The sequence below is a fragment of the Lissotriton helveticus genome, chromosome 9 (assembly GCF_964261635.1).
Source record: "Lissotriton helveticus chromosome 9, aLisHel1.1, whole genome shotgun sequence".
Classification (NCBI taxonomy): domain Eukaryota; kingdom Metazoa; phylum Chordata; class Amphibia; order Caudata; family Salamandridae; genus Lissotriton; species Lissotriton helveticus.
Window position 1 is genome coordinate 441,973,930 of NC_136070.1, and position 22,739 is coordinate 441,996,668.

At 44.3% G+C, this 22,739-nt stretch overlaps 1 protein-coding gene across 4 annotated transcripts in view; it reads right to left on the reverse strand.

Annotated features, from left to right (window-relative positions):
- PPP1R13B (protein phosphatase 1 regulatory subunit 13B) overlaps positions 1–22,739 on the reverse strand; it is a 461,790-nt gene that overhangs the window by 295,673 nt on the left and 143,378 nt on the right. For all 4 annotated transcript variants that reach the window (XM_078660257.1, XM_078660255.1, XM_078660256.1 and 1 more), the window contains 2 exons: positions 17,235–17,382; positions 9,081–9,200 (listed from right to left, as the gene is read on the reverse strand). In XM_078660257.1, the coding sequence (XP_078516383.1) occupies positions 9,081–9,200; positions 17,235–17,382 (268 nt within the window). The remainder of the gene's footprint in view (positions 1–9,080; positions 9,201–17,234; positions 17,383–22,739) is intronic.

Genomic DNA, 22,739 nt, shown 5'->3' on the forward strand with positions numbered 1-22,739 from the left:
TGTCCTAGCCACAGTAGGGGTGATCTCATCGATCATGTATGCATAGCTAGGAAACAGCTTAAACTCCAGAAAATCCAAGGTCAAAGTACCTGTACTACTGCCAATAATTTCCTGTTGTACCATCTGCCAATAGGCCAGTTTCAGTAACATTTTGGAACCAGGTGTGAGGGCTCCTGGTACAGCCCAGCCCCAACTTTGTAAGCAAGGCCCTGATATGCATGCGCCAAGGTTTATACTGGAAGCCTGTTAGGGCTAGTATATGTTTGAATAAATCTCTATAAGCCACCAACAGGATGAAGTCCATATCCTGTGCCAATACAATAAGAATCGAAGTACTACTTTCCAGGAAATGTTCTTGCGTGCCAGATCTAGATGGAATGGGAGCAGCAGAGCGGTCTTTGGGTGCGCAAATAGATGCCCAATTAACCTATTCTCAGAGTGAGAAAGGATGCTACCATTAGCGTCACCCCAAATCTCCGGACCATAAAGGGTCCCTCCAGAGCCGTATTATTATAACTCTCAATCGCTGGGGCGACTTTCTTGGAGAAAGTTTTGTTGTATAACTTTAGCAGTTGCGATCAATAATGTATTAGTGTACAGTCAGCTTGGTTATCACTTTAGTCTGCCAATAGCAGGGCCTATTTCCAATGAAGAGAATCTTCTTGTCTTGCTATTTTGACATGAGACACAGTACGAACAGTATGGAAGGTAGATGTCCTGTTCTTCCATTGGCCAGGAGATAACTTATACGTATAACCACCTTTTTTCTTCAGCATGGAGCAACAAACAGTGATGACCATGTGCAAAGTCAGGTTGAGAGTTCCAAGTCAGCATTGCTAACCTTGGTTGCCTTTCCTGATGCAACATGAAGGTGTACCTTCATTAGGTATTCCCAGTTAAGTCCTCCTTCTCCAAACATTACAGTGCTGTTTCTCAATGATAGCTCTCCAGGGCTTTTGTCTGGCAGCTTAAGAGGGTGTGGTGCAAAGGAGAGGCTGTTCAAGGGAGATAGCAATAGTAATTCAGCAATTAGGATGTCTACTTTGAAGTTACATACTTAGTACTTGAACTTCAAGTACTATAGCATACTGAAAGACGCCTGCACCCAAAGTCTTGAGATCCATTCCACTTCCACAACTTTTTGAGGGATGGATCTCAGTTCCAATTGTTGATCTTATCATGAAGCAAGATGCAGCAATCAAGGTATTCAAAGTTCTCTCGGCTAGCTGTAATGGCTATTAAATTCATAAAGAACTTTAGCAATGGAAAAGGCGTTTTCCAATCCTCGATCCATTGTGGAACCTCCCCTTCAATTGTTGTCAGCAAAGGAATTTAATTTAGCAGCCAGATATTTACTAGATTGATTGATAAGCTACGAGCACTGTTATAGCATTTGTTCTTTTTCCAGAAGTGTGTGAAGGTTACAACCCTATCCAATTCCCACCCCTTTTTATTTGCAACAAGATATTGTGCTATTGCTGTTTCTAAAATCATCTGCTCCAGAAATTCTAGATATTACTTCCCTGGATAAGTGCAGAGCTCCGTCTATCAATTTTTGTTAAGAGATTCACAATCCCTCTTTGGCCCTCCTTATGAGCACCCACTCATAAGGAGGGCCAAAGAGGGACAGGGGTTTCTGGCCACATCAGGATTACAACAATTGTGATAACATCGGGGTTCAGGATTTTAACAAGGAGATCTCGCCTTCTGAAAGCAGAAATATGGGCTCTCAGAATGGACATTAGATGATAAATACATTCTTGTAATTCTAGGATAATGAATTATAAAAGTCAGTGATGTTTGACTTAGCTTATTAAAATCACCTTGTTTGTTGTAGCATAGGCTGATGCAAACATTTTTAACAGAATATTCAAGCAGCTTGATGCACCCTCATTAGATAAATACTGAGATGCGGAAGCATGACAAATGGGCAATGTTGTGATTGCTTACAGGTAATCTTGATTAATCCAAGTCCTAGGCTTCGATGACGCAGACATTGTGTTTCGCCCTCCCAGTACAGAGGAAAACTGGACACAATAAATAGCTTGTGATATCAAACAAACAGACAGGAAGTGGAGGGATTAAAAGGATTTATTGTTTCAATATTGCTTTAATGTACAAGTTCCTGCAGGCAGGAAACATCATTTATGGTTGTATGGAGGCAATTAAGATTGCCTATCTCAACAATGGGTGCTTCTCAAGAAAAAGAAAAGAAAACTAATGAGGAAGCATTAAAATTAAGTTGCAATGGACTTTACGAATAAGTAAAAGAGACATTAGTCAACAAAGAAAAGGCAATTACTTGTTTTTTTCTCAGTAATAGCAAAAGCACACAGATGGGTATCCCCTAAATGTAGAAAAACATGTTACCTCAACATCTGAGGGAATTAATTAGATCAGGGTCTCTAACCTTTTCTGTAATAAGAGCTACTTTTGTTCAATGAAAATCATCCTGAGCTACTATGAAGTGTTGTACTAGTGACCACATCAGACAAGATTGCCTTATTGGTTTCCCTATGTAAGATTACGAACAGTGATCACCTCCGTGCAAAAGGAGTGTTGCCAGAAGTAATGTAAACACGGCTTTGTCAAATTGGAATGCCTTGCCATGGATAATACATACCAGCCAAAGCTGACCTGCCACCTCCATCAAGTTAATACTATTAGTAATGCGTCTGCCAATGCCACATAATTTATCACTCTAATATCAAAATACATTTTGACAATTCAACAATTTTTCTTCAAACACCAGCTTATGAATTCTGAAAATACACACATTTGCATCTCAAATACACACATTTTATTTTCGGTGTACATATGTTAATTCAACCAAGCAAACGTTTCAAATGTAGTATTCTGGGATCCATACAGGAGAAATACTTACAATTAGCTGGAGAGCTGCCAGTAGCTAACAAGCTACTTATTGGAGAAAACTGAATTAGACACTCCTTGTATGGAGGAATAGCTAAATCAGGCCTTCTACCCATTAACACAAAGAGCTTTATTTTTTTAATATTTTAAAAAAATAATGTTATTGACATTTATTATTTTTAACAGTACAATACAACAATAGTCAAATGGCCACAAATGCCAGGCAAGAACACCACAGCAAGACATATGGAACAGAATTAGCATCGATACCGAGAGTGTACCGTGTCAGACATGGTGTAGTAAGGTTATCTACAATGTCAGAACACTTAAGAGGAGGTATAAGAGAATGTGTAATCAAGCGCTGCGTATTGTGCTGCTAAACAATGCGTGATGTTGAGTAGCATTGACCGATGGTTGGAGGATACAACATAATGAGGACAAAATAACTTGACTAAGAGAAAGGGGTAACCGCCCGTGACCCAAGACCCTGAATGTATCTATGGCTAAATAATTGCTTGTGAAGCGCATGAAGATAACGTGTTACGACGGAGCATGTGAGGATTGTGTGAGGAAGCCCTTATTATGGAGATGCATTGACGGGATTGGAGAGCTCTCTTGCGCTGAAGAAAAGTCTGTTTCTCCTGCGAGCCTGCTGTGGGCGTAGCTGACTTCTGTAACTCAAACACCATAGCTCCCCAATGTGTAGTAAGAGGGAATTTGCGAAGTCCCAGTAAGCCCTCCCTTTGCAGAGTCATGCCTTCTGCCTTGGCCAAATTGAACATAGAGCGGTGCCAGGCCAATGCATGAGGAGCCGCCGGGGATTTCCATCTTTCAGTGATCAGACGTTTCGGCCGTAATGAAGCCCAGGTCTAAGAAACTTGTGGTAGCCTTGTGTTTCTTGCTCCTCTTAAAGAGATGTAATATATATGCCTCCCTGTGGAAGGGAACCACATGTTTAGTACAGCATGACAAGGTGGCCACCACGTCTATCCAGTATTGGCCTAGGGCAGGGCAATGCCAGAGCATATGTAGGAGGTCTGTGTTGGCAGGAGACACCTGAAGCATTCAGAATCATCCCAATGGAAGAACGTATTTATCTGGGCAGGGGAGAGGTACGGGCGATGGAGAATAAAATATTGAATCTGCCGGAAGTGCTGGTTGCGAGGGACACTTGTAGGACTTTCTAATATGGCCAGCCACTCCTCGTCTGAGAGGCCTCGGCCCAGGTATTTCTCCCAGTGTTGCCTCAGGGGGGTCAGTGATATCGCAGTGTGTTGGCTGGGTGATGAGGCAAACCAGCGTATCAAGCGTCCCCCTGTGCCCATTACATGTAGATATTGCAACAAGTGGTGTGTGGGAGGTTCTGTTGCTAAATTGCCCCACCTATCTGAAAGTGAGGCTATGAGTGTATGGTGCATAAGGAATTGCCCCGGAGGGAGACCGTCTTCCGAGATAAGGTCTGCATAGGGGATTAGGGCACCGTCTCTAAAAAGGTCTCCTGTGTCATGGATGTCCGCAGCCGCTGTGATATATGAACCACCCTTTGGTGAACCTAGTAAAGGGATAGCAGGGGAATACGGTGTAGTAGTGAGAGTGATGTATAAGCTTCTGCGATAGCATTTGAGTGCTATGGAGAGCAACAAGGAATCCGCTTTCCTGGGCTAGCCATAAATAATAATAATAAAAAGCTTGTAAAGCGCTCAGTAATGCCATCGCGGCATGTCCCCGCGCTGAAGCTAACAATGGAACAGCAAGAGAGAGATCCGATGGTCTATGCAGTGTATAAGTGAGTTTTCAGCAAGGCCCTAAACCGAGCTTCACTGCTCTCCAGTCTCATGGTCAAGGGAAGTTTGTTCCATTGTTGAGCTGCGTGGAGAGCAAAAGAACGTCCACCAACTCTGGCCTTCCTCGTCCTGGGGACTGTCAGCAGTCCGGTCCCCTCCGACCGGAGGGTCCTGGAAGGTTCATACCGGCTGACTAGGTCCTTTAAATATGCGGGCGACCTATCCCAGACAATCCGATGACAGAAGAGGAGGCACTTGAACCGCACCCGTTTCTTCACAGGCAACCAGTGCAGCGCATCCAGCGCCTTCTGCGAATTGGCTCTCCTAGGTCTTCTCAGCACCAGCCTGGCGGCGGAGTTCTGGATGACTTGGAGGCGACCTAGGCTGCCCTCGGTTGCCCCCAGGAACAGTACATTTCCATAGTCCAACCGCGAGGTCACCAGTGCCTGTGTTAAAGTCCTTCTGGCCGCTAAGGGCAGTAGGTCTAAAGTTTTATTTAGGGTCTTTAGAACTCCAAAACATTTGCCCAAAAGACGCCTAATGTGGCCATCATACGAGAGGGAGGGATTCATCCAAATTCCCAAGTTCTTCGCTTCCTCGCAGGGGGTAGGAGTGGGACCCAGGCATGAAGGCCACCACTCAGCTGACCAATTATCGCTTTTTCCCCCCACCACCAGCACCTCTGTTTTAGAGCCATTGAGTTTTAAGCAGTGGGAGTCCATCCACTCTCCCAGTGCCTGCATGCAGGATTTGAAGTTGGTAGGAGTGTTGGAGGTGTTCTGCGATAGGGAGATCAGCAGCTGGGTGTCGTCAGCGTACGACACCAATTCCACCCCAAATGATTGTACCACTTTTGCCAGAGAGGCCATATAAAGATTAAAAAGAGTGGGGCTCAGAGCAGAGCCCTGAGGCACTCCCTGATCTAATGGCATTTCCGCTGAGCGACATGCCCCTTGCTGAACCTGAAAGCATCTCTCTGAGAGGAATGACTGTAGCCAGCACAGCGCATGACCAGTGACCCCAGCTTCCTTCAGACACCGCAGCAAGATGGAGTGTGCTACGGTGTCGAAAGCTGCACTAAGGTCAAGCATGATCAGGGCCATTGTGTGACCTGCATCAGCCCCTGCTCTTAGAGTCTCAGTGGCTCGGAGGAGAGCTGTCTCCGTGGAATAGCCCACCCTAAACCCTGACTGAGATGGATGAAGTAAATTCCACCTCTCCAGGTGTTCCGTGAGCTGAGCATTAACCACTTTCTCTGCCACCTTCGCCACGTACGGCAGTAAGGAAACAGGCCTGAGGTTTTCCAGCACCTCCACGCTGACATTGGGTTTTTTCCTTATTGGCAGTACTATGGCCTTTTTCCACTCTCTGGGGACTTGTTGAGTGCAAAAGGAGGTTTTTTGGACCTGCCTAATATGAGGTTCCAGGGCTGACACTCCCTCTGAGATGACCCAGGCCGGGGCCGGATCATTGGGGGAGCCGGACTTCACACTTCGGCAAATTTTTATAAGATTGTCCACTGTGGGAACCCTGAAAGTTTGTAGTGAGGACTCAGAGGATACCGGTGAGCAGCCTACTTCAAAATCTGTGCCTTTATCTGGGACTTGAGAAAAGGAGGCATAAATCGCTTTCACTTTATTTGAAAAAAAATTCGCGACTTTATTACATCCCTCCACAGAGACCTTTGCGGGGGTACTAGAGCCCGAGACTGAGGATATTTCTTTATATATTTTGTACAATTCACGCGAGGAGCTCTCAGCTGCCTCAATGCGTGTCTGAAAATATTTGGCTTTGGCTCTACGTACCGCGTACTGATAGCTTCGATGAGAAGAGCTGTAAATGTTCTTAGCTAGTAGAGTCGGGTTCTTCCTCCAGCTCCTTTCCAGTTTTTTGCAATTAGACTTGATTTGCTGTAGTTCAGGGGTGAACCACAGGGCCGTGCGTTGCCGGCCTTCTCTAGCTTTACCCTTACTCAAGGGGGCTATCTCATCCAAGGTGGCAGTAACAAGTAGGTTAAATTCCTTGTTCGCCTGATCACTATCCGTCGCACACCACGGTTGTGCTTTCCGGATGGCGCTTATGAATTTTTCCTGAGAGTATTGCCTCCATTTGCGTCTCATAATGTTTCCCATCCCCTTCTCAATAGCCCTACCATGCTGGTAAAGACATTGGAAAGGGACCAAGAAGTGATCGGTCCAAGGGAGCTGACAGGGGGTAAGTACTTTAATCGTGTCCCAGCTAGCAAAAATAGGGTCCAGACAATTACCCCTTTGATGTGTAGCTGCAGCACTTAACAAACTGAGCTGAAGTTCTTGTAGGACAAGGCGAACATCCTCTGCCTCCTTCTGTAAGGGATCCTCTAGGTGGAGGTTCAGATCACCCAGCACTAACACTTTGTTGTGTTTAATCGCAGTCTGAGCAACCCCTTCTAGTAGACTACTACGGAAGTTGCCCAGAGAACCAGGAGGTCGATATATAAGGATGCCCGAGATTGCTTCATGTTTAGTCAGTTTGATAGTAAATTCGCCAGCTTCGCAGTCTTCAATTTTAACTGGCTTTAGGACACACTCAAAAGGGTATTTAACAATGATGGCGATGCCACCTCCCCTTCCTTTCCCTCTATCAAGTCTGTGAAGTGTATAACCCGGCGGGATGGTCGCCACTATATCTGGGTCCGAATGTTCTCCTAACCAGGTTTCAGTTAGGAATAGTATATGCATGTCCTCATCCTGTAGGAGATCCCACAGCTGGAGGGCATGTTTGCTGATGGATCTACAATTTAAAAGACCCCCTTTAGCAATAATCGCTTCCGGGTCAGGGACATCGGGCACTAAACATCTACCTCTAAATGAACAATGAGGACACGGACCTAGGTCCAGTGGCTCCATCGTGTGGAGACATACGGTGCAAGCAGGGGGACAGAGGTCATACAGCCTCTTACTTGTGTAGGACTGACTGCAGCCCGCTCGAGATGCAGGGGTCAGGGCCCCTGGCCCCGGTCGGCCGCGGACGGGCGCAGACGGGCTTGGCTTAGGCGCGGCTTCGGCGCGCATCCGGCGCGCCCGCTGCGCCAGCCCGCTGCGCCGTCTGGACCCTACACACATGTTATAGGAGGAGAGGAGGGCGTGAGGCCGGCGCGACTAGAGCGCAGCCCCTGCCCACACCCAAGATGGCGCCCGCCGCCGCCTCAACCGGTGAGTAAAACGGCTGGGCGAGGCTGAGAGCGCAGATTAAAGCGTGTGTAGGGGTGTCAGAGTGCCTGATCTTAATTCCCACGTTATTCTGAGATTAAAATCCCCCCCAGCCTAAAAACGAACAGATTTAAAAACACGATCTAAAATCAAATATTCACCACACAGGTTCAACAGAAGCTCACTGCTGCTGATAGCTAGCTCGCAGCCCTAGTCCTCCCTCTAGGGAGAGCTCTAACAGGCAGCGAGCAGCAAGAGGAGCCTTGTTAAATAATCTGGGAGGGCGGGAGGCCGGCGCGACTAGAGCGCAGCCCCTGCCCACACCCAAGATGGCGCCCGCCGCCGCCTCAACCGGTGAGTAAAACGGCTGGGCGAGGCTGAGCGCGCAGATTAAAGCGTGTGTAGGGGTGTCAGAGTGCCTGATCTTAATTCCCACGTTATTCTGAGATTAAAATCCCCCCCAGCCTAAAAACGAACAGATTTAAAAACACGATCTAAAATCAAATATTCACCACACAGGTTCAACAGAAGCTCACTGCTGCTGATAGCTAGCTCGCAGCCCTAGTCCTCCCTCTAGGGAGAGCTCTAACAGGCCATCTGGCTATCCATTGCAGATGAGCTGCCAATAAGTAGTGCTCAAAGTTTGGCATTGCCAATCCACCCTGACCCCCCCCCCTCCTCCGGAAGGTAGACCTTCCTAATGGAGACTATGCCTAGATGTGCCCCAAAGAAAACCCCTAACCTTTGCCTCAAGTTTATTAAATATGAGGGCGGAATTTAGAGAGGTAGGTTAGCGAAATAGTAAAGTAGACGCGGGAGAACCACCATCTTTGCAAGGGCCACCCTACCCGAAATAGACAGCAGGAGCGTCTTTCAGAATGTCATCTGTGAATAAATGGAGGAAGTGGCTCTAGTGATATTTCCGTCAAATAGGTAAATTTTAGTTCGGTATATGTGGATACCCAAGTATCGGAATGTACCTGTACACCAGGCTACCGGTAGCCACCCCCACCCCACCCAGTGTATACCCCAGATCTAGAATGAACAACAAGAACGGGAAGAGAGTGGACTTCGCTGCGTTAACCTTAAGCACTGTTGTGGCGAATTGCGACAGTGCGGAGTCTAGTTACACAAAGAGCTTTATTGATGGCTTTTGTACTAGTGTTATATATGTGCAGACAATTTTATTTTTCATCATAATTCGAAAACAGAAATGGTTATTTTAGGCTATTACCTTGTTCGTTGTTCTCAGTGGGAGATTCTTCATGTCGTAGAAAAAACTTCACCTCTTCTCTGCGAGGACCCCACTTCTGCAGATGCTCATACATCATATGATCAAAAGGTATGGGACGTTCTGGAATGAGTAACCATTTATGTCAATTTTCAATGCAAAATGGATCCAGCAACCATCTGTGTAAGCTTTTTGGGCACGGTTTTTAAAGCATAAACAGTCAAGGCATGCTCAATAAACTTTTTGTGCCCCATTTCATTTCAAATAAAGCTCTATAAATACACACTGTGGCCTACTCAAAGCACAGAGTTTAAAATGTTATAATCACAGGTGTGACATAATTGCTTTATAATTATAAATGAGCTGTAACCCACTAACATTCTGTGTAAATTTCTGTTTACGGAGACAGTTGTGGCTGTGTATATGTGATGACGCCACATCTTGCAAATTATAGGATAATTTTAATGTTGACATGTCATAGGGTGCCCAGCTAAAAAGATGTCCTGTTAAACAGACAGCAGCCACAGAGTAACTGGACGACGCACACTGGTTATCAAAATGGCATAATTATCATAAATTTGAAACTATGAAAAGTTAGAGGAGTACAGCAAGGTGACAAAATATGCAAACATGTGCACGATATGGTTGAGATTTTACATGTCTAGGATTATTCCTAGATGGAAGAGAAACTGCAAACTGAAACAGAGCAAAAAGGGTACTAGCATCTACTTACACAGGTTTGACATGATGGTCACCAACAAACAGGGTACTTTGGTACTGGAGAGCTCTATGCTTTTCTCCTTAGTACATAGCCACGATATCAGGAATAGCCTGAACACTCTGGCATGAGTCTAAACGTAGGGATAGTTAAAGGGCAAAACAACACCAGGCTATTGATTAGGGTGCCTTCAACAAGGAAATGGCGGATTGCCACTACAACCAACAAATCTAGTCACCTCAGCGCCAGGTATAAATTGGTATTATGTCACTTCCGCCAGAACATCAAAAGCCCTTACATCAGCCATTCACCAGTTAATACACCGCAGAGTAGATGACAAGTTTTAACAGGGTCATGGACATCTGGACAACATGTATGTTGTACATAAATTCTAAATAAAAGCAAAAGCCACTAACAGAACCGAAATAGGTGAAAAGAAACCTGCAGTTATAAGGCATTGGTATCTATATATATTAGGCCAAACTGTCTGGGAGTGCTTGTGTTCCCATCAGGAGGGGACATGGCTTGGCATTTCAGGCTGGACGCTTCCCACTGTACAGAACCAAGACTGATTTGCAAATGGCAGGCCTTTGTCTAGAGTGTCACAGTGGGCGCATAACAATGGGCTGTAATGTTGCCTCTGAACAATCTTCAGACGCCGAGATTAATTCAAGCCCAGACCTGGGACCTAAGCTCGCTGTGTCAATCATCATGTTTTGTACATAGAGGTCATCTTGAGAGTGGACGTTCTTCTTTTCATTACAGGTAAAATGACTCAAGTAGTGGATTCATTGGGCGTCACCTTGATCTGTGATACACACTAGATGACCATGTTGATTAACAGCATGAATTGATACCATGCATCATTGTCTAAATATAGGATGTCATGTTAAAGCTTTTTTTTGGTTCTTTTATCATTATAATACTATTTATTATAACTTATTTCAGAGAGACGGTGGACCCTGAATACATAAGGGCCAGTGACATCTTGGCCAATTTAACTAATCTTTTTGCGGCCAGTATATCTTGATTTATCATCTTCTCTGAGCAGAGTGACTAATTTTCCAGGTCCTGATGAATACCCCTAAACCCCGTTTGAGCGCAACCATGGGCAGAAACATGTTGACCACCAATAAGGGTATATTTGATGAAATTCCTGAATCCTCTTTTTAACCCTGTCCGAGAAGACCACTGAATAAAACAAATTCGGTCCTCTGGAGATCGTTTTATTCACACTTTTGCGTGGCTTTTTCTTTCTTCTTTTTTTCCTGACCATATGTACTTTGTGTGAGTTCTATGACAGACAGGGAGTAGAACGTACTTGGTTGGGCCTCTCCTGCTGGTTCCATTTCAGGTCTCGGCTAGCGTAGGCTGCGCACATGCGCTGTCTCGCTGGCGCGATTTTATGTTTCTTAGTAGTGAGGCTTAAACCCGCCCCTCTTCTCCATTGGCTGGCCTCCTAAATGCTGGCCAGACATTGGAGAAGAGGTCCCAGTGACAATTTAAGTCCCGTCTTTTTCGGATTGGGGGGGGGGTGTTTTTTCGGTTCTTTCTCTCTGTGTCGTCCTCAGTCCAAAACACGCCCCCCAGTCTGAAAAGGATGGGGCTTACAGACTCTTGCTGCTGTGGGTTGCATTGAGTCCTCTCCTGGTGCGCTGTGAACACTACACGCTGCTGTGTGCGCATTGAGTAGTTCAGTTCACTTGGTGCCAATAAACAGCTCTTTGTGGGGGCATGTCCAAGACCAGTCCGCACTCTGCACACCCAGAAGCTTCCACAACAGCAGCATTCGGAGGCACAGAGCAGTTAAAAAAAATCGCAACTGGATAAAGGGCCTACGAGAAGACAGGGAGTCACAGAGCCCTACCCGTGCCCAGGGAACCACTCACAGCAGCGGCGGCACAGTATAGGGCGGGACGCAGAGCAGAAAAGACCATAGGACCAGAGGTCGGTAGCCGCGGGAGGGAAACAGGAGGTGACGTGTTAGTAACGAACGTACAGTCAGGCCGGCTCTCCGGTGGGGGAGCGCGCCACAGACGCTTCTGCGTGGCTAAGCTAGAGTCCAGTCAGACTAAGCCAGTTGTGGTGACGAGCCTAGTTACCTGCACTGTTCACATTTGCACGAGGGGAAGGTGTCTCTCAGATGGTCTCACATACGGGTGCTGGCAGTTGCACACCGGTAGGCTCAGTGGGCCCGGGACGTAGGTTCTCACACAACAGTCAGTCACTCAGTAAAAGGCCAGGATCTCAGCACTTGCGTCGTTGAAGCCCGCCCACTGACGAATGGCGGGACGTGCAGCAGCTCTCTCCGGAGTCCCACAGCCAATGGAAAACTGACAGACAGTCCACTAGCCAATGCGAGGGACGATGCAGTCTTCGTGGCCCCATAGCCAATAAATAAACGATAGCAGCTGTGCTAACCAATCGTTGACCGCTGTGTACTTTCTGGAACCCTATAGCCAGTAACCAACTAACAGAAGCTCAAACAGCCAATACGGTCACCCGCATTCTTGCAAGCAATCTCCTTTCACTACACTGTTCGTAGTGCTAATAGAGTACATTTCCTCTTAACTCATTGGCTTGAAGCACTTGGTTGTCCCAGCTCTGGCACTGGGGTTCGCTTAATTACCGTAAGGGACGACAGCCGTCAGTAAGGGTGCCCTGGTGACCAACTGGTTTAAATCTCAGCTGAGGACTGCGCAGGGAAACTGGACACAAGTGATCATGTTCTTCAATATGGGAAACCTGACTCAGCTTAAACTTTCAAGACAGATGAATGGAAGTAGATGAATATTTTGGAGAGGTGGACTCATAATTGTTTGCCCAATTACAGAAATAATCTGAGATTTTACCCATTACTGGGCGTCTTGTGTCTAAACACTTACATAGACAGTCGATGACTTGACTGAATAATTGGCAGCGCTGCACATGACTGTGAGGAATGCGCTGACCCAGTATGTTTTGTGCTGTGCCTACAGCATCATGGCTTGTCCGAAACATTTGTGGGGGGCAAATATGATGTGTGAGAGGGCCTCTCACGTTTTCTTGTAGAACAAGCACCTCAAAACAAAAGCAATATCGGACGAAACATTTGGAGCATACAGCGCATCCTAGTGGCAGTTGCCTTTACTTCTCTCATGAATATATCACTAAAATTGCCAGCTGTCTTCACTTGTCTAATACTATACCACAAAAACATGTGAAGCCTACATTTGGATTAAATACCTATATTGGACAGTAGCAGTGTGTGGCTGTGTAAAGTGCAGTGCCTGGGGCAAACAGCCCTGGCAGTCCCCTACCTCTCTTTGTAACAGCCCTGATATATATGGTAGAGATTAACAAAAGCGTGGACCACCTACAATTACTACAACATTTAACAGCAAGACTGCTCTCTGGGTTGGATCTTGTTTCAAACACTTTTAGTACACTACACTTGTTGCCAAAAACACAAACATTAGTAAAGTCAATAAGTCTGGTATTGTTGGCTGCTAACTTTTGGCTTTGCCAATGTTTGTGATTTTTTGGTTGTAAATATGTTTAAATGAAATAGTACCTCTCACCCCCTCACCCTCACACACTCGCCCTCACACACCTTCACACCCCCTCACCCACCCCTCACCCGGCGATCTGTGTGTGTGTGTCGCTGTCTGTGTGTGTGTCTGTGTGTGTGTGTGTCTGTGTGTGTGTGTGTCTGTGTGTGTGTGTGTCTGTGTGTGTGTGTCTGTCTGTGTGTGTGTCTGTCTGTGTGTGTGTCTGTCTGTGTGTGTTTCTGTCTGTGTGTGTGTGTGTTTCTGTCTGTGTGTGTGTGTGTTTCTGTCTGTGTGTGTGTGTGTTTCTGTCTGTCTGTGTGTGTCTGTCTGTCTGTGTGTGTGTCTGTCTGTCTGTGTGTGTGTCTGTCTGTCTGTGTGTGTGTCTGTCTGTCTGTGTGTGTGTCTGTCTGTCTGTGTGTGTGTCTGTCTGTGTGTGTGTCTGTCTGTCTGTGTGTCTGTCTGTGTGTCTGTCTGTGTGTCTGTCTGTGTGTCTGTCTGTGTGTCTGTCTGTGTGTCTGTCTGTGTGTCTGTCTGTGTGTCTGTCTGTGTGTCTGTCTGTGTGTCTGTCTGTGTGTCTGTCTGTGTGTCTGTCTGTGTGTCTGTCTGTGTGTCTGTCTGTGTGTCTGTCTGTGTGTCTGTCTGTGTGTCTGTCTGTGTGTCTGTCTGTGTGTCTGTCTGTGTGTCTGTCTGTGTGTCTGTCTGTGTGTCTGTCTGTGTGTCTGTCTGTCTGTCTGTCTGTGTGTCTGTGTGTCTGTCTGTGTGTCTGTCTGTGTGTCTGTCTGTGTGTCTGTCTGTCTGTGTGTCTGTCTGTCTGTGTGTCTGTGTGTCTGTCTGTCTGTGTGTCTGTCTGTCTGTCTGTGTGTGTCTGTCTGTCTGTGTGTGTCTGTCTGTCTGTGTCTGTCTGTGTCTGTCTGTCTGTGTGTCTGTCTGTCTGTGTGTCTGTCTGTGTGTCTGTCTGTGTGTCTGTCTGTGTGTCTGTCTGTGTGTCTGTCTGTGTGTCTGTCTGTGTGTCTGTCTGTGTGTCTGTCTGTGTGTCTGTCTGTGTGTCTGTCTGTGTGTCTGTCTGTGTGTCTGTCTGTGTGTCTGTCTGTGTGTCTGTCTGTGTGTCTGTCTGTGTGTCTGTCTGTGTGTCTGTCTGTGTGTCTGTCTGTGTGTCTGTCTGTGTGTCTGTCTGTGTGTCTGTCTGTGTGTCTGTCTGTGTGTCTGTCTGTGTGTCTGTCTGTGTGTCTGTCTGTGTGTCTGTCTGTGTGTCTGTCTGTGTGTCTGTCTGTGTGTCTGTCTGTGTGTCTGTCTGTGTGTCTGTCTGTGTGTCTGTCTGTGTGTCTGTCTGTGTGTCTGTCTGTGTGTCTGTCTGTGTGTCTGTCTGTGTGTCTGTCTGTGTGTCTGTCTGTGTGTCTGTCTGTGTGTCTGTCTGTGTGTCTGTCTGTGTGTCTGTCTGTGTGTCTGTCTGTGTGTCTGTCTGTGTGTCTGTCTGTGTGTCTGTCTGTGTGTCTGTCTGTGTGTCTGTCTGTCTGTGTGTCTGTCTGTCTGTGTGTCTGTCTGTCTGTGTGTCTGTCTGTCTGTGTGTCTGTCTGTCTGTGTGTCTGTCTGTCTGTGTGTCTGTGTGTCTGTCTGTCTGTGTGTCTGTCTGTGTGTGTGGCTCTGTGTGTGTGTGGCTCTGTGTGTGTGTGGCTCTGTGTGTGTGTGGCTCTGTGTGTGTGTGGCTCTGTGTGTGTGTGGCTCTGTGTGTGTGTGTGGCTCTGTGTGTGTGTGTGGCTCTGTGTGTGTGTGTGGCTCTGTGTGTGTGTGTGGCTCTGTGTGTGTGTGTGGCTCTGTGTGTGTGTGTGGCTCTGTGTGTGTGTGTGGCTCTGTGTGTGTGTGTGGCTCTGTGTGTGTGTGGCTCTGTGTGTGTGTGGCTCTGTGTGTGTGTGGCTCTGTGTGTGTGTGGCTCTGTGTGTGTGTGGCTGTGTGTGTGTGGCTCTGTGTGTGTGTGTGGCTCTGTGTGTGTGTGGCTCTGTGTGTGTGTGTGGCTCTGTGTGTGTGTGGCTCTGTGTGTATGTGGCTCTGTGTGTATGTGGCTCTGTGTGTATGTGGCTCTGTGTGTATGTGGCTCTGTGTGTATGTGGCTCTGTGTGTATGTGGCTCTGTGTGTATGTGGCTCTGTGTGTATATGGCTCTGTGTGTATGTGGCTCTGTGTGTGTGTGGCTCTGTGTGTGTGTGGCTCTGTGTGTGTGTGGCTCTGTGTGTGTGTGGCTCTGTGTGTGTGTGGCTCTGTGTGTGTGTGGCTCTGTGTGTGTGTGTGCCTCTGTGTGTGTGGCTGTGCCTCTGTGTGTGTGGCTGTGTGTCTGTGTCTCTGTGTCTGTGTCTCTGTGTCTGTGGCTCTGTGTCTGGGGCTCGGTGTCTGGGGCTCGGTGTCTGGGGCTCGGTGTCTGTGTGTGTGGCTATGTCTCTGTGTGTGTGTGTGTGTGTGTGTGTGTGTGTGGCTGTGTGTGTGTGTGTGTGTGGCTCTGTGTGTGTGTGGCTCTGTGTGTGTGTGGCTCTGTGTGTGTGTGTGGTGCAAATGCAAAAGTTCTAGCATTTGAAAGAAATTAAGCTATTGGCATTGTAAATGACAATGCCATTTATTTATCTGTTTTCCAAACCAACACATAAATAACATTTGTCATTTACAATGCCAATAGCTCTAACTTTTGCAAAGGCGAGACAGTTGCATTGTAAATGCTTGTTGTGATTGTGATACAGGCTATACACCACAGCCATATCCCTCAAATTGGTGTGGTGAGTTGGTAGCACTCTGCAACTAACAGAATCAGACACCTCGGTGTAAGGAGTTCACCCACAAGAGCAGGGGGTGAAAGGTAAATGTCTTCACTGTGTTAATGGAGGAACCCAAATTAACAGACATTCGGAAAACAGCAGATTCATCTGGTGATTAAATCTCAACATATTTTATTTTTAATTTTATTAACCATACTACAAAATTAGTTGTGCAATTTTTGCAACTGCATTCAAATATACATTCTGAGAGGAAACGCTTGACTGCATCAAAGACACACAAGTCTGTACCTCCAGCAGGTTTTATGGGGTGATCATATGATAAAAGTTTAACAGTTTATGATTTAAAAGTCTGAAAGTTTATGGTTTCTAAGTTTGGATGTTCAAACCAAGGTTTAGATCTATACATGAAATCTGCATAATATGTGATGTATTCCAAATATTTTCCCATTTTCATGGAGTTGCGTTGGAGTGGTAGAGACTGCTTATAAAACATGCAAAATTACCAGAAGAACGTGATAGAATGAGAGTATGATCGATTACGGAGAAGTTATTTAATGACTAGAATGTTGGTAGAGTATATTTTGAAGGATGCAACGAAGACAGAGGGAAAAAAAAAACATACATGCAGAACTAAATGACATGACAAATGATTCAGTACTGCAGTAAGGTATTTCTTAATTAGGCTCAGATTTTTGCCAAAAGCGAGTAAAGAAAGCTCATCCAAAATACTAGTTTATATCCTTTTTATACAGCAGCATAGAATATTCATAAATACTTTGTCATTCATTGATAACTGAAAACCAAATATGTGGAATACTGGTATGTGAATTGTGGCAGACTAGCCTTGTTGATATGCTTGACAATATGTTTATTACTGTAATTATTTTAATTACATATTAAAGTTATTTGTGAAGAGTGTTGATCCCGTTCAGAAGACCTCCAACAATACAGATTTGAAAAACATTACAATTATTAAATAAATAATATATTGGATGTCTGAAATGTTTTAGATCAAATCTTATAAGCAGAGTCAGATAGTCTAACATTTGCCATAAATACAATTGTCCGTTAAAGCAAATACCACAGGAAAATAATACGTCTGCATAGGAGTGCAATTTTGGATCAATAATTCAGAAAGCAATAGCGCTTACCATTTCCACGCCAAACTTCAGCAAGATGACAACCTGTCTCTCCAGGTTCTTTACAAAATTCTACAACATCTCGACAAGTTGTTTCTGGTGTAACTGGAACTTCCGTCAAAATATGTTCATTGTTACTCAGGAATACAGTTATTATCATCTAAATGAAAAAAAAAATTATTAGAGTGGCCAAAACTTCTAATTTCACTCAACATGCAAAAACTTTTTTGTCGAATTAGCCTCATATCAACTGGTATTTTCATTATTTTTTTTTCTAGCTTTGCTTTTACACAGGTTTTGTAAAATGGCTTTAAACCATCTCCAAACTTCCCTAATTTTCATACGAGTTGGATCAACTTCAAGCTTTTGGATGGTCATGCAAAAAGTCTTGTTAAAGTATCAAATTGTATGAGTATCTATGCAGGGCTATATTCAGAGAAATAGGTGTGCCAATGTTTTTTAGGGAATGTTAAGGAAAATATTAAAAAGATAGAGTAGCAGGGACAGGCACTTTAATAACTCAAAAATCTGGAGCAAATTTATTTCAATGAGAACCAAAAATATTTAAGAGATCTTTAACAGACATAGCTGTATACTTGTCTATAAGTGAGACAACAAATATTGAAAAAAAACATCAAATTAAAACTACATAAAGTTACAAAATAGAAGATTGAGCCAGTCTTCTCTAAGGAAACGCTACTTTAGTCACAAGAGACATTGGCCCAAACATGTAACACTATGCCAAACATTCCTGGGGAAGGGTAAGGTTCAGAACGGATGAGTGATTTACTGTAGATGTATCTGCCGCTGGTTTTCCTAATATGGATTTTGAGAATACTGCATCTCCGCTAAGAGAACTACGGCCAGCACATCAACAACTGAAGCAAAGGGTAGTTACAAGGTTGAATGTAAGATTTTGTACTGCATTCAGCTCAAAGTCATTTCATCACAAGGCTAACACACTTTGGTACACTAAAAAATACACAGCAGCAGTCAGTGTTGTTAAGGACAGTATAGTACATGAGCAAGTACTAAAAGCTGGTGAGGTGATTGGGAGGAACAATATACTGAATCTTGGGCTGCAGAGAAGTATTTGAGGATGAGGAAGGAAGATGTCAAGGAAACAGGACATATGGTGTAGAAGAGCAGTCTGTTTGGTTGAAGTTCATCCAGAGTTCAGCTCCCTTCAAAAAGATTTTGGAAATGAACAAGACATCAAGTAATGTGCCAAACACAGCTTTTTTTCCCGACTTGATGAGAATGGCATTTTACTAATGCAAGACAAGGAAGCAGGCAAAATAAAAAAAGTGTCAATTGTGGATTATTGCCCTTCACTTCTAATGCTCCAACTAAAATAGTAGGCCAGCCTTTGTTCTTCTTTGTTTTTGACTATGTATAGTATGTTCCTCCACCTATGACTAAGATACAGTGTTAGTGTTAATGGTCGTTTGTATAGCACATCATCAATTACTTGATCACTTTGTGGATTTGCATGCAAACATCTGCCTGCAGTGGTGGGTTGTTGCAGCAGATGGGCGGACTAGAGCAAAGGGTGGAGGGGATTCTATGAAGTCAGATGTATGTGGGTGATGTGGTATGGAGAACTTGGGAGCTCTACACAGGGTTACGGGGAAGGGGTTGTCACCTGCTAATCTACCTATGTAAATGTAGAGATGGTTTGTCTCTGCACCAAAGCATAAACTGAGGGCTCAGATCTTGGCCCGTTACAGCTAGGATTTCACCAGTCACGTGTTTGCATGGTTTGAGTGGAGTTCCAAAAACCCCTTCTCTTCTTTGCTTTGGGGGTTCTGGCATCTTTGTGATACTTCGTTCCAGGGATTAATTCTATGATCTGATTACTCACAGTAGTTGATGCGGTGTGTCTGATGAATAAGGGCCTTATCCCATTGCTCCTTGCACCAGTGTTGTTTAGCTATACATGGTTTTCGTGCTTCCAGCCACAAGTGTCGGAGGGTCAGGGCAAACTCAGGTTCTCAAATTACAAGATTACTAGCTAAGCATCTTATGGTGATATTCATCTTTCCACCATATGTAGGATACCTATGGGTTTTTTGTTAATTGTTGTTATCCTAAATTCCTGGGTGTATTTCAAGCTCTTTTTCATACCTCTGACCCAAACCAACAGAGATGGACTAATGTTAGCAACAGCACTCAATAAAATACCAAATCGAGGTAAAATTGAGAATTGCACCTTCAGGACAACTGCAGCCTAAACAAAATACAGCAACCCACTTTGATAAAAGGAAGCATGCTTGTTGTATTCAAGACCAACTGACTGAGACTAGTCTAGATCCACGTCCACATTACAATCTAGCATGCAAACTTATTAAATTAATTTCTGTAGAGTGTGCAGAGACATATTGTGACTTATAAAGAATGCAAGAAAAGTGTGTCGCACAGTAGACCTCAGAGACACCAGGGAATCCCACCTCGGCTTGTACATATGTAGCAGCACCATGAAGGCAACTAGAAACAACATGGAGACATACTGCCAGAAAGCGTACGAGCCACACAGCAGCTGCAGATATTCTGCCATCAACCACGAGAATCCAAATAGTTTGTTAATCTGTTTTTTTTTCTTCCCGGTGGGGCATGATCTTTGGCATGCATCCAAGGTGTAGCTGATCATCCTATTTCATTTGTTACTTGGGAACCTATTGGTTAAGTTTTACTTTGAAGGAATGATGCAAGGGTATCCCGTAAAGAAGCTTGTGTGATAGCTATGTTAGTTGTACATTTGATTATTGCTGGCAATGCATATTCTGTAATGTGTGCCATAAATATAAATATAAAACTTCATTAGTAGCAAGGTAAAAATTATAAAATAAATACAAAAGATTAAAAAATGTAATATAAGCAAGAAGCCTAGCAGGGACACAGTAATGAGAGAACCCAGTTTCACCCAGTCTTTTAACAGTGATTAGAAATATCACCAGAAACATGACAAATGTTTGCTCATTTCTGAAAAGACACATATTTTCTGTGGTGCATTAGCTTGCAATATAGACCCATGGTCAGATGATAGTAATAGGAATTCTTTTTGATTGGCACTGTGTTGTTGGGTTGAATACCCCGGTTAAGCAATTATACAAACATTATTACTCTCCCATATTCCCTTTAATGGGTCTGATTTAAACGTTGGGGTCGTCTTAATAAGTTAATTGGAACTAAACATGCAGTATAGGTCCTATGAAATGCTCTGGGAGTTGAGTCTCTGCACACCTACTTTCAAGGCTCAACAAACAAAAGATTAATTTTTTGCAAGTATTTAATGAATGCCTTGCATCGATCATCGTTGGATAATTTCAAACTACATTTTGGTAGGTACGGCACTGTATAGTAGCGGGAAAGAGATCTTTAACACTACCAGTGAACAAGGAACCTCCTGCAAGTTATTAACAGCACACTCCTAGAGGCAGGAAATGCGGTTTTTCAACAAGCCCACCCTAAGCTTCTAAGGTTTTGAAAGCAGACTCCCAGAAGGGAAGGAACGTATCTGAGATAATTTAGCAGTTAGTGGAGCTTAAGTTGCAGCCCCCAGGGATTTGTGACTATCAATAATGGCACTAATTACTTCAGCCCTACAGGCCTTGGAGTAAACATTCTCGCATTTCACAAGTGCTACAGCTGGTTATGGCATTTTGTGAATCAATGCAAGTTTGAGGGTGACATGCTTCTAGTGGTAAAAAAAAAAAGATCTGCCTGCGTTTCTATCATTCTTACAGTGGTGTAGAAGCAAGGTATTGTTGGAATATCACAATGAGCAATAATGTCAACCCACCACCTAGAAATTTCACATTGCACGTTAACTAAACAACAAAAAAAAGACTACAGATATGGATTCAAAATTCCTTATTCAGTACAAACAAGTTGACCACAAAGTAGCAGGTATACAATATCATTAATAATATAAACAAGATAAAATAAGTAATTCATTCCAACAATTAAAATTTATAATAAGCATCTTAAATAATAACTATTATCCTATTCTCAGTCCTTAATTATAACAATAACATTTCAAAATAGACATCAATCCTACAGACATTCTAGATAGGTTTAGCTATTCAAAAATTCCATACATCACACATAGCTCAAATTTGGCAGATTTAGAGGACACGTCTTTTCTGTTAATTCCCAGAGGAATATATCTTTTAAAAGTGCTTAAATGTAAATACTTCATGTTGGCTAAAAATGAATACTTTTTATAATATTCACTGCACCCCATATAAATGAAGCAACACTAAGCCATAGAAAAGGATCCATCAGAGCACATAAAAATGTTAACGCAACTTTGTAGTCCCTAAAATTAGTCTCAATAAAAAGTGGTTTCAAGTAAAATTGTCTCAACTCACCATAAAATCTACAGAAAAGTATAATTGATTAGGGCTTTGCTTAGAGGTACCCTTACATAGGCAAGGGATCGCCTTGCTGGATCGTTGTTTCATTACTGGGAAGGCGACTAAAAAATGCTCAATTCCCATCTGCAGCCTAGTTAAGACAAATTAGTGCTGGGGGCGTGTGACCATAAACAGGTAAGGTTGAAAACCTTTACCAGATGAGAGTGACATATATAATAAAACAAACTGTAGATTCCACCCCCCCTCCCCTTCAGTACTACAGATACTGTTTTAAAGAGACCCTGCACTGAACAGATCAGAATCAATATTTTCGTTCACAGAGGAGCTAGTTGTGTTCTACCTACAGATCAGCCGTGCCAAGTACCACGCTTCAGTTGGCAGGCCAACGCATTGTAGTGTGGTGTACGCATCATCACACTAAAATGCATAAGTCACACATTTTTTGCACCGCCCCTGACCACCCCGAAAGAGTCACGCTGACCGAGGAGCTGCATCTAGCAGCGAGCGCACTGCTGGCAGTGAGTGAATACGGTCATGCGCTGCCTGAGACTAGGCCTGCTAACACTGGCCTCTTTTACTTTTTCCCAATCCAATGTGTGAAACCTACTTGTTCACTACTCAAAGTTAAATAATTGGCACCGCCTCAGGCCGGCGCTGTACTCAATCAGGCGAGCCCGGTTCTCAAAGGTTTGTCACAGCAATTGACGCTAATAAACAGACATCCTATCCACAGTTAGTAGGACCAGATGCGTAGCTTGGGGGGTGGTTACACCCCCCTAATAAATGTATTTCTAGGTAAATAGGTGGGTATTGTGAGGAGTCTGTCAAACTTCACCAGGAATTGTTCCATACATACAGACAAAAATACACACGCTCGTCCTCTGTTTAGAAAGTCCTAATAATGTTGGTAATTTTGCAAATATTGTGTTTTTTCTCTTTTAGTACCCCACCTACACGCATTCCTCTCCCTTTTCACTGCCCCTTTAGCCCCTATCGTGCGCCCTGCCTGTTGTATAATTTATTTTAACATTACATGCCAGCGTGACTGTTGGAAACTCTGCAGCTTCCCTCCCCTTACCCCCCAATCTTACTGAGCAAGTTAGGCCCCTGAGTAGGACTTAGCAGTGCCCACGTGAAT